The sequence below is a fragment of the Phaseolus vulgaris genome, chromosome 9 (assembly GCF_000499845.2).
Source record: "Phaseolus vulgaris cultivar G19833 chromosome 9, P. vulgaris v2.0, whole genome shotgun sequence".
Classification (NCBI taxonomy): domain Eukaryota; kingdom Viridiplantae; phylum Streptophyta; class Magnoliopsida; order Fabales; family Fabaceae; genus Phaseolus; species Phaseolus vulgaris.
In genome coordinates, this window is record NC_023751.2 from 10,492,259 (window position 1) to 10,507,105 (window position 14,847).

Genomic DNA, 14,847 nt, shown 5'->3' on the forward strand with positions numbered 1-14,847 from the left:
AAACACCAATTAAAAAGTTATAAATATTATTAATTTCACTTCATCTTGCATTTTATCTTCTTCAATAAGTTAATTTTTCAGTATTTAGATATTAATTAGCTAGTTATTATTATTTTTTATAACTTTTCACTAATAATATATCATAATCTCTTATAAAGTGATAAAAATCTATTAATCGTTTATCTTGTTTGATCTCTAACTTAATTAGCAAATGTCCAAAAATCACATGTTGTACAAGAAATACATACTCATTATTCAATACTCCAATATATATATATTTTTCTCTGATATAAAACTTTTAATAACTTGACTGTTGATTTTTTTTATAAGTAAATCTCTATTTGGTTTCCAATAAATAATTTGACTTTCAAATTTTGGAAGACTCAATTCAGGTATCACTCTTTTTCACCTAAGATAAACAATATTTTTTTTTTCCGACAAGAACATTCATGGGTTCTCGGGTAAAGTAAAACTTTGATTTTAATATATTATCAATTTTGAATCTTATTGAGCTTTACCTTTCATCCATCAAATTAAAATAAAAATTCACATCATCATGAATGAAAAGTTTTACATTAAATGGGTTACAAATATGCAAATTGATTTTGAATGATGTGTTGTGAATTATTTTTCATTATTTTATTTTCTTTGGTATTTTTTTGTTTTATGAAAGACCTGAACAAACTTTTAGAGGACAAAAAGTTGTCCGTTGATAAGTCAAAGACTGAAAAAGAAAAAAAGATGTAAAGATGATCACTACCACGTACCAAACATTCTTTTTCATTCTTAACCAAAAAAAACGCGTCGTAGCAATTCGGGTCGGGCAAGAACTTCCGGATTCTAAACGCAGTCGTTTTACTCTGCTTTATAACATCGGATCCGGTCTGTAATTTGGGGGGTACTTTCGTAAAAGGATAGATTGCGCGTAGTTTCCATTAATGATTGTGACGGGACTCTCTCCTCTTAGTTAGTTGCAAACACAAATTCATTTTTTTTTTCATTTTTTTTGTCATATGCTTTGTAACATTCTCTTTAATGTGACATTAAATTGAAAATAAAAAACATATAAATAGCTTTTTAGTTATATTAAAAATAGAAAAAAGTAGCATCTTTTAGGGAATAAGGAAAAGCAGGTGAAGAAAAATGGTAGCAGTAACTAGTCAGAACCAATCCTCCAACTTCGTTATGACTTTGTACTTCTGAAAGCTAAAATTGCTACCAAATATGGTAGATATGTGATAAATGATTTGTTCTTAGTTCTTTGAAAAGTGTGTACAAAGCAAGAAATGCAAATGGACTCAGCAAATGATTTGTTTGTTGCTGTAACAAAGAAAATTTTCCGGCGAACTCTTGGATTTGTCTTTCAGAATTTGTTGAAACATCAATTCGTTTTTTAAGGGATTAATTATTATTCTGTTTGTTTTGTCAAAGCAATACCATATTTTATTGCGACTCATGCATTGATTATTTCAATAAAAAATAGAAACTACTCAATTACCTGCATAATTTCAATATTTATACTGAGCAAAAATTTTCAATCATACATACAAAATTTAATCAAACATATTAATACTTTTTTTTCCTATATATATTTCTTAAGAGAAACATAAAAATGCACAAAGTTGAGTTTGAAGAGAAAAAAAGATGTTAATTGATGGTGGATTTTGAATGAGTTGTGAAATATGATTTCATTGAATATTTAAATTCGAAATAAAATATTTATTTTGGGGGGTCATTGGTTTCACTCGCTTTCTCTCTGTATCTCAGTTTCTGCTTTGTTTCCATTCCATGTGCACCTTATTTCCTAACACCTCTCTCTCTCTCTCTCTCTCTCTCTCTCTCTCTCTCTCTCTCTCTCTCAGTTCCTCAAAGATTCACGGGTTGCTCCTTTTTTGTGATCGGTGAGTTTCTGGCTCTCTCTGTCTTCTTTACTGTACTTCATCATGCTCATTCTCCAAGTGATTCTACACCATTTTTCTTCACTTTTGCTGCAATCACTTGGTGGTGTTAAGATTTGAGTTCTGACTGCAATAGCTTTTATCCAAATAAGCACACAAGATGGTGAAGTGATGTAAAGTTGATAAAAAGTATGCAAATTTGAGTGTTTTTTTTTTTTTTTTTATCATGGAGAGTAAAAAAATAAAGTTTTGGAATCTGGGTTTGCTGGTAGGATTTGGATTTAATTATGGGTTTTGGATTTGTGTGATTATAACTGCAGTGTAACTTGGTATGAAACCATTTGCACAGAAAAATGCAGTCCCTTTCAGCTTTGAATGTCAGTTAATTCTTGATTTAATGAATGAGTAGACAGGGAATAAGATCCATATTTTGGTTTATGTCATGTATTTTTTCAGTATATATTCTTCAGCTGTATTTACCTGAAATAATCGAGAAGTCATATTCCATAGTTGCTTCTTAATGAAGCATTTCCACCCATCAGAAACCAGAAGGGCAGGGGCAAACACCAACGAGAGCAACAAAAGGGAATATAAACATTATTTTTGCTTTTACTGGAATATATGTTAATTTTTTAAGATGTGAGAGAGCCACTTCATACCAGTCTACTGTTGATGATTTGATGCAGGGAATTAGTACATCTGTTAGAATTGTATACCTTGACAAAACATGAAAAACATAAAGAATATTTACTTGAGCCCTATCTATCCATTCTTTTAAAATGCTGATGTGGAATAAATTTGAACCATATGTAGTGAAGGGGGACAAAGATAGAGTGGGTAGAAAAAAAAGGAGAGAAATGCTTTTAATTTCTAACTGGTACAATTTTGTGCCTGAATCATCTGAAGCAAAAGAAGATAGATAATATAATGTAGTTTTAAGGCTAAATCACTTAAAATATCTTGGCATGACTGTAAGTGTTTGATGCTATGTAGCAGGGAGAAATAAGAGTACCAAATAAGCTTGCTCGAGACCATAGTGAATTACTTCGAGCTCAATCTCACTATTCTCCTTCTTCTGGTGTGGGGACAGAATAATAAAACAAAGCAGGTAAGAAAAAGAGATTATGCAATTTGGTTCTTTTTTTTATCGTCGTGGCAACGCAATAGACATTATTTTGTTTCCTTTCATACATGTAGTGTTAATAGCTTCTTTGGTATTATTATTTTGAGAGTTATCTGAGCTTTGAAATTTTTTTATACTGGCTGAAATTTCTCTAAAATGCGTAAGAGATTATCAATGCCTGTTTTAACAATCTCATTTTGTATTTTTTTTGCCGAGCATTGCAGAGTTATGGTGCTGGATTTATCTTAAAGAGTACAGTTTTATCTTCCTATACAAGCAATGGTTGCAGAATCATGGTTTCGTAGTCTGTGGAAAGCTCCTCGGAAGCATGATGCTAATTCCGAGAAGGTGGTCATTGAGGTATTAGCATTTGAAATAGCAAGTTTGATGTCTAAGCTAGTTAATTTATGGCAGTCTCTGAGTGATAAACAGATTGTTAAATTGAGGGAGGAAATCACAAATTCGGTGGGCATAAGAAAGCTTGTCTCAGATGATGATCATTTCATTGAACGTTTAATTTGTTTGGAGACACTTGAGAATTTGGCACATGTGGCGGAGTTTGTGGCTAGGCTTGCTAAGAAATGCAGCGAACCAATTTTGAAAGGTTTTGGAAATGCCTTTTACGACTTCATCACTGCAGGCATTGATCCATACGGGTGGGAATTTAGTGGCAAGAAGATGGAAAAAAAGATTAAAAGGATGGAAAAGTTTATATCAACTAATGCAAGTTTGTATCAAGAGATGGAAGTGCTTGCGGATCTTGAGCAAACTTTTACAAGAGTGAAGGCTAACGGTGAATCAGATGGTGTAACTTTAATGGAGTACCAGAAGAAGGTTGCATTGAAGAGGCAGGAGGTAAAGCACTTACGGGATATTTCTTTGTGGAACAGGACGTATGATTACACAATACTTCTTTTAGCAAGGTCCTTATTCACAATATTCTGTAAGATCAATTATGTATTTGGAATTCAAGAGATGGTGGGTGTTGGTGGAACCAATAATTCTAGTGTCCTGAACACAGATTTCATTTATAGAAGTCAATCTGTTTCCACATTATTGCAATCTTCTTTCAACCCATCACAGAATAGTAGTGTTGCCAGATTTTCTTCAGGACCCCTTAATGCTATTACTGCCAGATCAGGTCCAATTGGTAGAACATCAAATAAAACAAGCATTTCTAAGTTGGGTCCTTTTGGTGATTCGTCCACAAAGTCAGGCCCGATTTCAGGAAAGTATACAAGTGTCAATTTTTACTCAGGTCCTCTTGGAAGGAAATTGAATCAATCAATACCTGTTGCTGGAAGAAATAAAAAGAGCAAGATTTGGAGGTTTTATGGACACTCTACTGCTATAAGTGGGAAGGAAGCTCCCACAAGATCCAGTCGACTGACTCAAGTAGGACCTTTCAAAGGATGTATCGCTTGGGACAATTCCTTATTCACTGACTGCCAGTCAAGTACAAATGGTGTTCATCATGGAATTCAGAATTCCAAAGATGTTAATTCAAATCCTCTTGGGCCTGCAAAAGTAATTCATCATACTCAATCAGTCTTCAAACCTCTACGCAAGCTATTGAATCCTCCACCTGAAACCCTGGGTGCTGCTGCTCTGGCACTGCACTATGCAAATGTTATCATTGTGATTGAGAAGCTAGCAGCTTCTTCACACTTGATTGGTCTCGATGCAAGAGATGACCTGTACAACATGTTACCGAGACGTGTCAGAGCTGCCCTTAAGACCAAATTAAAGCCATTTACCAAGACCATGGCTTCATCATCATCATCATCACCATCATCAATCTATGATCCAGTTCTAGCAGAAGAGTGGAATGATGCAATGTCAAGCATACTGGAATGGCTGGCACCACTTGCTCATAACATGATAAGATGGCAGTCTGAGAGAAGTTATGAGCAGCAGAGCTTTGTTTCCCGGACAAATGTGATGCTGGTACAGACCCTTTACTTTGCAAATCAAGATAAGACAGAAGAAGTAATCACTGAGCTTCTTGTTGGTCTGAATTATGTCTGGAAATATGGTAGGGAGCTTAATGCAAAAGCTTTGGCAGAGTGTGGCAGTTTTAGGGTAGACAGTGAATATCCTAATCTGAATGGATAAATAATGTGTATCAAGGTTGTGGCCATTTCCTACAGGAATCCAGTTCCTTGCCAGGGACGAGGACTAGCAGAAACATCAACCATCATTCTCGTTAAATCAACAAATGAGAATCTAATGCTAGCTGAAGTTTGAGAGAAGTACCTATGTATTCATTATTGTGGAAATTTAGTATCAAAATGCGTACCTGGTGAGGAATTTTTTCTATCATTCATCGATAATTTTATTGGATGAGTTACTAGCTGCTAGAACTTGGTTGGCTTGTCTCATCTTTGCAATGTTGGCCTTCTTCCTTGATGAGTTCCTACTTCTTACATGATGTTTAGGGTGTGCATAATTATCAACATTATTACATATTAAATTGTATAGTGAATGAATGGTTATTCTGCAATATCTTCTGAATTTATACTATTCATAGCAAGTACCATAATCTATTTTTATTGTATGCTAAAATTGCTTAAAGGTCGTTGTGTCTCTCTCTCTATATATATATCTCATAGTTCCACGATATAAGTATTACAAACCCATCTGCGGAGTAATTTGTATATCTCAAATCCATACTACCCACCTGTTTACGGTAGATTTACTTTTAGTCAGCGTTTGAATGAAAGTTTATAAGAGAATAATTATTTTTTAAGAGAGTTTAAAATACATTTGATGAAATATGATATGATTGGATAAAAAAAACTGAGTTTTACTTTAAAATTGTAAAAATTCAAATAAAAAATAAAAAATTGAATTGTTTTACACCTCTTTCTTCTCTTGTGTAGTCTCTTATTTTTCTCTTCCATCACGCTTTCTTCTCTCCTCTCTATTTGTTCTTTATTGTCTCTCACACTACCCTCCTCGGTGAGTTGTAGTTTAGTGTTTTTTATTTCATCTGCAAATATTACCTGTTGTAATTAGTAGGCGGCTGTAGCGATACGTTGACACTGTCACGTACAACAACCGCTGAGGTGACATGACGTGGCAAAATTTAAATTATTTTAATGAATTGTGGGTCCACAATTAATTTCAAATTTTGGAGTTTCATTTTGAATTTTCTTTTTCGTCCACTCGTGGTTTTCATTGTTCTCGACATTTTTGGTCCTGCTCTCGTGGTTTTCATTGCTGTCGTCGATCGTCTTGCTCTTGTTGGTGGCGTCGCCGTTTTTGCTTTGGTGGTGGAGGTTTTTTTGCTTGTATTTTGTGGTTTCTCCGGCATTCTTGAGGCGCTGTGATCAGTGGGTGTGTTGTTGGCGGTTGCTGCGGTGCGGGGCGTGGTGGTGACATTGAGTAATGAGTGTATCTTCGAAGAAAGGTAGGATTTTTGTGGGTTTAGGGTAACCATTTCTTTTTTTCTTTCTTGCATTATGTGTTATTTCAGTTGCCATACATGGATTTGTTGTGGTTAGAAGATGATTTTTTGTGGTCAAATTGGTGGGAATTTGATTTTGTTTTGGTAGTTTGTGTTTGGGTTTTATGAATGATACGTATCTCTCTTGTATTTAGGGTGTGAGGCTTGTGCAATTCTGGGTCTGCAATTGGAGAAGCTTTGTGAGATGGGGGAGATTGTGCGCATTTTTGGTTGGAGGTATGTGCTGAAGGTTGAGGATGAAGTGAAGGAACAATGTGAGGATATTGAGAACGGAAAGAGGGGCAAACGGAAAAGTAATAAACGTGCGAGGCAGAAAGTACTGAAGAAGAATGTAAAAAGGGACAGGTTCTAGTTCTTGGAAAACAGAGTCAATAAACCCCAAGAACACCAAGAAGTAGAACCGCAAAGGGGTTTAATAGAGTCACAAAATCAGGTGATGCAATATTTGGTAGAATCTTTATTTTGATGTGGTTGGTTGTTTTTTTCTTGGCAGGGTTTAGTGTTTGGACCCACTATATGTGTTTACAGCATGGATTATAAACTCTCTTTCAAATGGTCATTTTGAGAATTCAGACTGTGATCAAATTGTTGTACCTGATGTCAGTTGCAATGGCCCTCCTAATCAAATTGTGTTGAACATGACCGAATATGGCTTTATATTTTAGATTAACATTGTTATTTTAGAGTGTATGCTTATCTGGTAATGCCAAAGTGTATCTTAACTTTTTTTAGTCGTATTGATTTGCATGTGCATATACAGACAAGGGTGCTGGGAATATGACGTTAAAAATGGAATGACATAAAGGGACGAACTAGGTTTTGATTTGACTTGGTATATGAGAGGAACCCGAGTTTGTTTAAGATTCAACAAGGTGAATAGGTTTGTTTATTATTTTTTTCTTTTTTTCCTCAAAATAATTGTAGAAAATGTTCATTTTTTCCAAAATAAAAACACTAATCCTCTATTGTATTGTTGGGTGGTGTAGGATCGATATGAGATTTGGACGCCACGCAGCCGTCAACGCGAAGCAGCGACTCATTCGCACTGGTACTCGCATCGTTTCATTTGACGTGGAGCTCTTGAAGTTCCCGGTGCTCACAGAAGTGACTATGAGGTCTGTTTCCTTTCTCTGCTTTTTATTATTATCTTAAAATAATTCAAAGGAATTGCAGATTCTAACTTCTAAGTATAGGGTTCTGTTGCTTGAAGTGACCATGCCAGGTTATTTCTTAATTGTGTAGTTTAAGATCTTTTTTTGTCTATAGGTTGAAATTTGTAAAGCAAATATATTTAAATTGACCTCAGTTTATAAATTGACCTCAGTTTATGGATTCTGTGAATTTTGGTCTTAAGTTTTGGTGTTTCCTTTTGTTTAGTTTCTGGATTCTCGGGATTGTAGTCTGTGATTGACTGATGTATTCTACTTGTACATGGGCATGTGGTTCTATCCCTTAAAATGTCTTACTATTCATAGTGAGATTATATATATTAATAATTTTTGCTTGTTGTCTTCATTATATTTCACTGCAGGACATCAGTTTGGGTATTTGTCTTTGGTGATGTTGGGACAAGTCCCTTATACTTTGAGTGTTATGTTTAAAAAGGCCCCCATTATTGGAAATGAAGACATTCTTGGAGCTTTATCACTTGTCTTGTCACCTTAATCCTGATTCCATTGTTGAAGTATGTCTTGGTGGTTCTGTTGGCCAATGATGATGGTGAATATATATTAAAAGTAAATGTTCTAAAATAAAGCATAGGTACTTACATCCTCAAAATCATACTTGTTCTGAAACCTTTGGAGGTGGTACTTTTGCCTTGTATTCCTTGATCTGTCGTCATGCTAAGGTTAGTCTTCTTGTCAATCAGTCACTAAGGGTTCTCGTCAACCAGTCACTAAAGGTGAACAAAAAATTCAAATTACAAAATCCAATCCATAATTATCAAAATCTATATTAGTTTTAATTCATTTAAATGAATTTATCTCAAATCCATAATTATCCAAATTCATATTAGTTTTAATTCATTTAAATGGATTTATCTCAAATCCAAATCCATATTTTTGGATTTTAAATCCAATTCATTTAATTGGATATGGATTAGATATAGACTGGATACATTTTTCGATTATCCAAATTACATTTTGGGTTGGATTTTGACTTGGCCCGATCTAGGTTGAGCCAAGACAATTTGGGTCAAGGTTGAGCAAAGTTGGCTCAAATCCACGTCGAGTTGAGTCGTCTGGCCTCAAGTCGAATCGAGTCGGAATGGGCCAAAGTCGACCCAAGTCATTCCAGGCCAAAGTTGAGCTGAGGGGTCGATAGTGAGTTGACCCGAGTTGGTCGGGGTCGATATCGAGCCGAGTTGGCCCAGACAAATGTCTAGTCGAGCCGGTCCAACCCCATGTTGAGTTGAGTCATTCATGTCCAATATCGAGTCGAGCAGGCTCGTGCTGATATCCAGACGACCAGGCTAGGGTTGATGTAGAGCTGAGCAGGTCCAGGTCGATGTTGAGTCGAGCAGGTCCGAGCCGATGACGAGCCAAGCGGGCCCATGTCGATGTCGAGTTGAGCAGGCCATGACTGATGTCGAGTTGAGAGGGCTTGAGCCCAATGTTGATCCGAGCAAGCCTGGGTCAATGTCGAGTCGTCCGGATTTGGGTCGATGTCGATTCGTTCGGGCCCAAGCCTATGTAGAGTTGAGTGGGCCCGACCCGGGCTGATGTCGAGTCGAGCGAGCCCAGGCCAATGTCGAGTCGAGCGTGCCGGGCCGATGACGAGCAGGCTCGAGTTGATGTCGAGTCGTTCGGGCAAGGGACGATGTCGAGCCTAGAGAGCCCGACCCATTGTCATGCTGAATGGGCCTCAGCCGATTTCTAGTTGTCTAGGCCTGGGCTGATGTCGAGACGTCTGGGCTCAAACCGATGTCGAGCGTCCAGGGAGGACTGATGATGAGTCAAGCACTCCCAGGCCCATGTATAAACGAGCAGTCCCAGGTCGATGTCCAGTTGAGCGGGCCGGGCTGATGTCGAGCCGAGCATGAACGGACTGATGTCGAGCGGGCAGGACCGTGCCAATGTCGAGACGTCCGGGAAGGGTTGGTGTTGAGCCAAGCAGTCTCGGGCCCAGGTTGATGTTGATTCAACCGTGACCAGGTTGATGTCGAGTTGTTCGAGCCCGGACCGTTGTCGAGTGGAGTAGGCTGCGACTGATGTTGAGTTGAGCGGGCCTGGGTTAATGTTGAGCCAAGCGGGCCAAGGCCGATGTTGAGCCAAATGGGCCGATGTCGAGACGTTCAGGGCAGGCTGATGTCGAGCGAAGCAGTCCCAAGCCCATATCGAGACGAGCAATCCAAGATTGATGTTGAGTCGAGCGTTCCCGGGTCGATGTCTAGTTGAGCGAGCCCATGCTAATGTCGAGCCGAGCGGGCCCGGGCTAATGTCGTGTTAAGCGTGCCCGGGTCGAGGTCGAGTCGAGCTTGCTTGGGTCGATGTCGAGTTGTCCGGGGTGGGGCTGATGTCGAGCCAAGCAGTCCTAAGACGATGTCGAGTCGAGAAATACTTGGCCGATGTCAAGCCGAGCAGGCCCGGGTTGATGTCGAGTCGTCCGGGTCTGGGCTAATGTTTAGTTGCTTAGGCTCGGGTCGATGTTAGAGTTGTCTGGGCCCAGGTTGATGTCGAGTTGAGCAAGCTCGGTCTGATGTCGAGCCGAGCGAGCCTGGGCCGATGTCGAGATAAGCGGGTCCGGTTCAATGTCGATTCGTCTGGGCCTGGGCTGATGTCGAGTCGTCCAGGTCTTGGCCAATGTCTAGTCGTCCGAGCAAGGGACGATGTCGAGCTGAGCAATCCTGGGTCGATGTCGATTCGAGCGAGCTCGGGCCGTTGTCGTGCTGAATGGCCCTGGCCGATGTTGAGTTGTTCGGGCCTAGGCCGATTTCTAGTTGTCCAGGCCCAGGCTGATGTCGAGTGTTCAGGGCGGGCTGATGTTGAGCCTTGCAATCCCATACCGATGTCTAGACGAGCGAGCCTCAGCCGATGTCGTGTTGAGTGGGCCCATGCTGATTTCGAGCCGCGCAGGACTGGGTCAATGCCGAGACGAGTAGTCCCAGGTCGATGTCGAGTCGAGCGGGCCTGAGTCGATGTCGAGTTGAGTGGGCCCAGGCTGATTTCGAACCAAGCAGTCTCTGGCCCATGTTGAGGAGTCGAGCGGGCCCAAGCCGATGTCGAGCCGAGCGTTCCCAGTTCAATGTCTAGTCGAGCAGGCCCGGGCCCATGTTGATGTCGAGTCGCCTAGGCCTAGGCTAATGTCGAGTCGTCCAGGCCTGAACCATTGTCGAGTTGAGCAAGCATGGGGCAATGTTGAGCCAAGTGGGCCAAGGTCGATGTTGAGCCATATGGGCTCGTGCTCAATGTCGAGTTGAGCGGGCTCGGGTTGATTTTGAGTTGAGCAGACCTGGGCCGATGTTGAGTCAAGCTAGCCGGGATTGATGTCAAGTCATCTGGGCCCAGGCTGTTGTTGACTTGTTCGGGTTTGTGCCGATGTCGAGTCGTCTGGGCCCTGGTCAATGTCGATTCGAGCAGGCACGAGTTGATGTCGACACGTCCAGGGTGGGCTAATGTCGAGTCGAGCGGACTCGGATCGTTGTCGAGCCGAGTTGGTCCGCATCCAGGTTGAGTCGGTTTAGGCCCAGTTCGAGCCAAGTTAGTCTGTGTCCATATTAAAATATGTAATTGACAAAGTGAATTTAATTCAAATTTAATCCACTTTAAATGAATTTTAAAAAAAATATTCAAATAAATTTGATATAATTAAAATGGATATAGATTTAAATCTCAATCCATTTATTTGGATTTGGATTTAGCTTTGTCTATTAGTAAAAAAAATGACCCATGTTGCGAAAGAAAACATTTTTAGATAAATAAAGCAATAGATACAAATAATAGTGCTAATATTTCTTTCAGTTTAATTACTAATTGCAGTACAAAATGCAAAACCACCAAAATAAACGTAGTTTCATAAATTGATATTATAAGGTACAAACAGGGAAGACGGGTCAATTCAACCTTATAATTTGATTAACTGGACATGGAAGTGGAAAGCTTACAGATTTAGTTAGGAAGAAGAAAAATAAGAGAATATAAATAAATAATATCCCTTGTGTATTACAATTAACAATGTGATACAGGATTCAGAGCTCTAACCCTATTTATGTCACTAGGGAATAATCTTTATCAAAATCAAATAAGGAAAAAATTTAACAAAATATGAAAGATAGTTATAAGAGATCATCTAAGATATGATATAATGAAATAGTAAATATTAATTAATGTTGGAGATTCCACATCGACTTAGATATTAGAATATTTATTAGTATATAAATGAGTGTAAATCTCACTTTATTAATCGATTTTATGATATTGAGTTAGGTTTAAAGTTTACTTCTTAATATGATATTATAGTCATCTTAAAACATTTCTTAGTATATAAGTGAGTGTAAACTTCATTTTATAAATAATTTTATGAAATTGAATTAGGTTTCAAGTTCACTTTTTAATAAGAATTAGAAACGACAATTTTTTTTTTTATTAATTCCATCATTCATAAAAAAATGAACACAAATGAAAATTATATAAGTCTAAGAAAAAAAATCATCCAAACAATAACAAGTATTGTTCATTAGGCATTCAGGAAAACAAAAACAACAAAAGTCTTATTCCTAGAGAAAATTTAAGTGTGATCAAATAGGGGGTGTCATTACCTATAGGATAATTCTGATTTCCAACACTAGCATATCCAGAAGTGAGCCATGATTTCAAAGTATATTTTGTTGTACCTTCATGAAATAAATAAATAACATTATACAATTGTAGAGAAATTACATAAAATAAGAAAAGAAAAGCTCAAAACTAAGAAAAAGCAGTAAAAATATTCTACAACACTAAATAGAAGAATGGAAATATGAAAAACAAGGTAGCATATCTCAGCAATAGGCATTACGGATAAATATGATTATATGCACAACCAAATAATGTTATTCCAGCACAACTCGTTAAGATTCACTTTGAATAATGCAGATACCTTGTTTAGAAGCTTCTGCACTTTCAAGTTAGGAAACTTGCAAACCAATACCTCGAATCTCCTTGACATCTACATGAAATAAAAAAAAAGACAAACATGAACATATATGGATTCCTTTTAGAAGTTGAGGCTGAAACATAAAATAACACGAACACGAAGAAAATACCATAAAATTAAAATATGAAGTCCAAAAGAATGGCTTTACATCTCTACCACAACCCTCTTGGAAAACTAGCACTTTGAACTTGAATCATGGGTGATGCACTAGCCAACTATACCTTCAAATGAACTTTTAATTTAATTAAGAATGTAAGTGGAAAGTATTGAATCCTAACCACTCGATAATATAAGCTCTAATACAATGACAGGATCAACAACCCTCCTAAAAGCTTAAATTAAGAGAAGGATGTTCATTATATCATGATTCCCTTGTCAATACACAGTTTTTTATATTAGGATTCAAGTCATAAATGAGGTGATGAGTGTAATTGAGAAAAATGGAACTTGTGAGATTGCTGAGAAGCCAAAGGACAATCTCTATATATCTGTTGTACCTACTACTATAAATTAACAAAAAAATAGAAATATTGATAAGCACCCAAACACTTAGAAACCCACCCTCGAAAGCTAGCTATTAAAGGGGGAGAATGAAGCCCTTATACTTCACTAGCATCTCATACTAGACTCTTTCTTCCTACACCTTCATACCTTCTTGTGCCACCCCATACTAAATATGAAAATACCATTTTTTTTTTCACCCCCTTTAATTTGAAATAATAAGTCTATGGATTATGTAATCCTGATAAATTCCGGATTACATAATCCGGAAGTCAATTTCATATTTAGAAAAGACTTCCGGATTATGTAATCCGGAAGCTAATAACACCTCTGAAAAAAAGGCTTCCGGATTACATAATCCGGAAGCTAATCTTATGTATAGCAAAGACTTCCGGATTATGTAATCCAGAAACTAATCACAAAAGACTTCCGGATTACATAATCCGGAAGCTAATTCTGAATCTAGAAAAAGACTTCCGGATTATGTAATCCGGAATATTGAAAAGGGTATTTTTGGAATAAGAAAAATTTATGGGGGTGGCACAAGAAGGCATGGAGGTGCAGGAAGAAGCAGCCCTCATACTACTTGATAGGGACCTAGATACCCATAATACCTAAATTTCTACCATAGCACCACCCTTGTCAACCAACATCTTAGCAAATTTCACTCTAACACTTTCTTTATTCAGTGACACTTCACTCAACTTCCTTGTTGTTAGAACCCTCCACCAATTACAACCACATGTAGTAGCCCTTTGCGATACGCCAACACAACTAGTTCAAATACCAATTGATAAGCACTCAAATACTAGAGGAACTCACCCTCAAAAGTTAGCTATTAAGGAGGAAAAATCAAATACTTAAATAATCCACTGAATATCTCATACTACTACTCAATGTGAGACTTAAGCATCTCGTAATATAAGTCCCTATCAAATATATGCTTCGTGTCTACACTTTATATATGTTGTACTTACTGCTATATAAGTGATCAGAATTGTAGAATATATTTGTAGCTTTCTTTTCAAGTATAACCTTTTAACTCCATATCTATGGTATAATATCTCATATTCTATATTTTATTAACATAGTATTGTGTTTTCTTTAACTCTCTACTAGAAACCAGTAGTAGAAGAACAAAAGAAGAATATTTCACGGGAGAGCATTTGACAAAAAGGAGATGGGCTGACGGGATGAATTGATCCATATTAATCTCATTCTATCACCTAATGAAGATTTTGTTTCGTCAATGACTAGTTTGGTTCAATTTCAAAGAGACCTAATGAAGATGTTGTTTCTTCAATAACTAGTTTGGTTCAATGATTTCAAAGAGGGAAGGGAATCAAATCCCCCATTCTCCTATCTGACTATCAATGATTTTAAGGAAAGTACTTATTTTTTTTAAAAAAATGTCCTGACTAAAGTAATCTTGAATTGAATACTTATTATAAAGGTTTTATTTGTCTTTTGTAAGAATATACAGCAAATAATTTATTTTCCCTCGTCTCCCCCATTCATTAAAATGGCAGAAAACATGCATGTTAGTATCAGCTAATAGAAAAAACAATACTTAAATTTTTGGATGTTTCTTGATAGAACTTTGAAAAGAAAAAAAAAAATATAGAGCCAGAAATATGCTTTGCCAAACATGGCATACATTAAAAGAATAAGCAGGTATACCCATGTAAAAACATCCAAAAAAAAAACTGTTGGAGTATTTC

General features: G+C 37.4%; 1 protein-coding gene and 1 long non-coding RNA gene across 5 annotated transcripts; both read left to right on the forward strand.

Moving 5' to 3' along the window:
- Positions 1–1,294: 1,294 nt before the first annotated feature.
- LOC137820429 (uncharacterized) lies at positions 1,295–5,524 on the forward strand. 3 transcript variants are annotated; one of them, XM_068624518.1, is made up of 3 exons: positions 1,295–1,901; positions 2,895–3,006; positions 3,246–5,524. In XM_068624518.1, exon 3 carries the CDS (start codon positions 3,301–3,303, stop codon positions 5,134–5,136), a length of 1,836 nt encoding a protein of 611 aa, XP_068480619.1. In that variant the 5' UTR covers positions 1,295–1,901; positions 2,895–3,006; positions 3,246–3,300; the 3' UTR covers positions 5,137–5,524. The 3 variants fall into 3 exon arrangements, with proteins under 3 accessions (XP_068480619.1, XP_068480618.1, XP_068480622.1); XM_068624517.1 differs by having other exon boundaries at positions 1,615–1,901; positions 2,892–3,006; XM_068624521.1 differs by having other exon boundaries at positions 1,897–2,087; positions 2,892–3,006.
- A 462-nt stretch (positions 5,525–5,986) lies between these two features.
- Positions 5,987–14,602, forward strand: LOC137820432 (uncharacterized). Of its 2 annotated transcripts, XR_011082626.1 has the most exons (6): positions 5,987–6,433; positions 6,625–6,923; positions 7,251–7,362; positions 7,477–7,605; positions 8,022–8,339; positions 14,246–14,602. It is a non-coding gene; the product is annotated as an uncharacterized lncRNA (long non-coding RNA). The 2 variants fall into 2 exon arrangements; XR_011082625.1 differs by lacking the exon at positions 14,246–14,602 and having other exon boundaries at positions 8,022–8,359.
- The last annotated feature ends 245 nt before the right edge of the window (positions 14,603–14,847 follow it).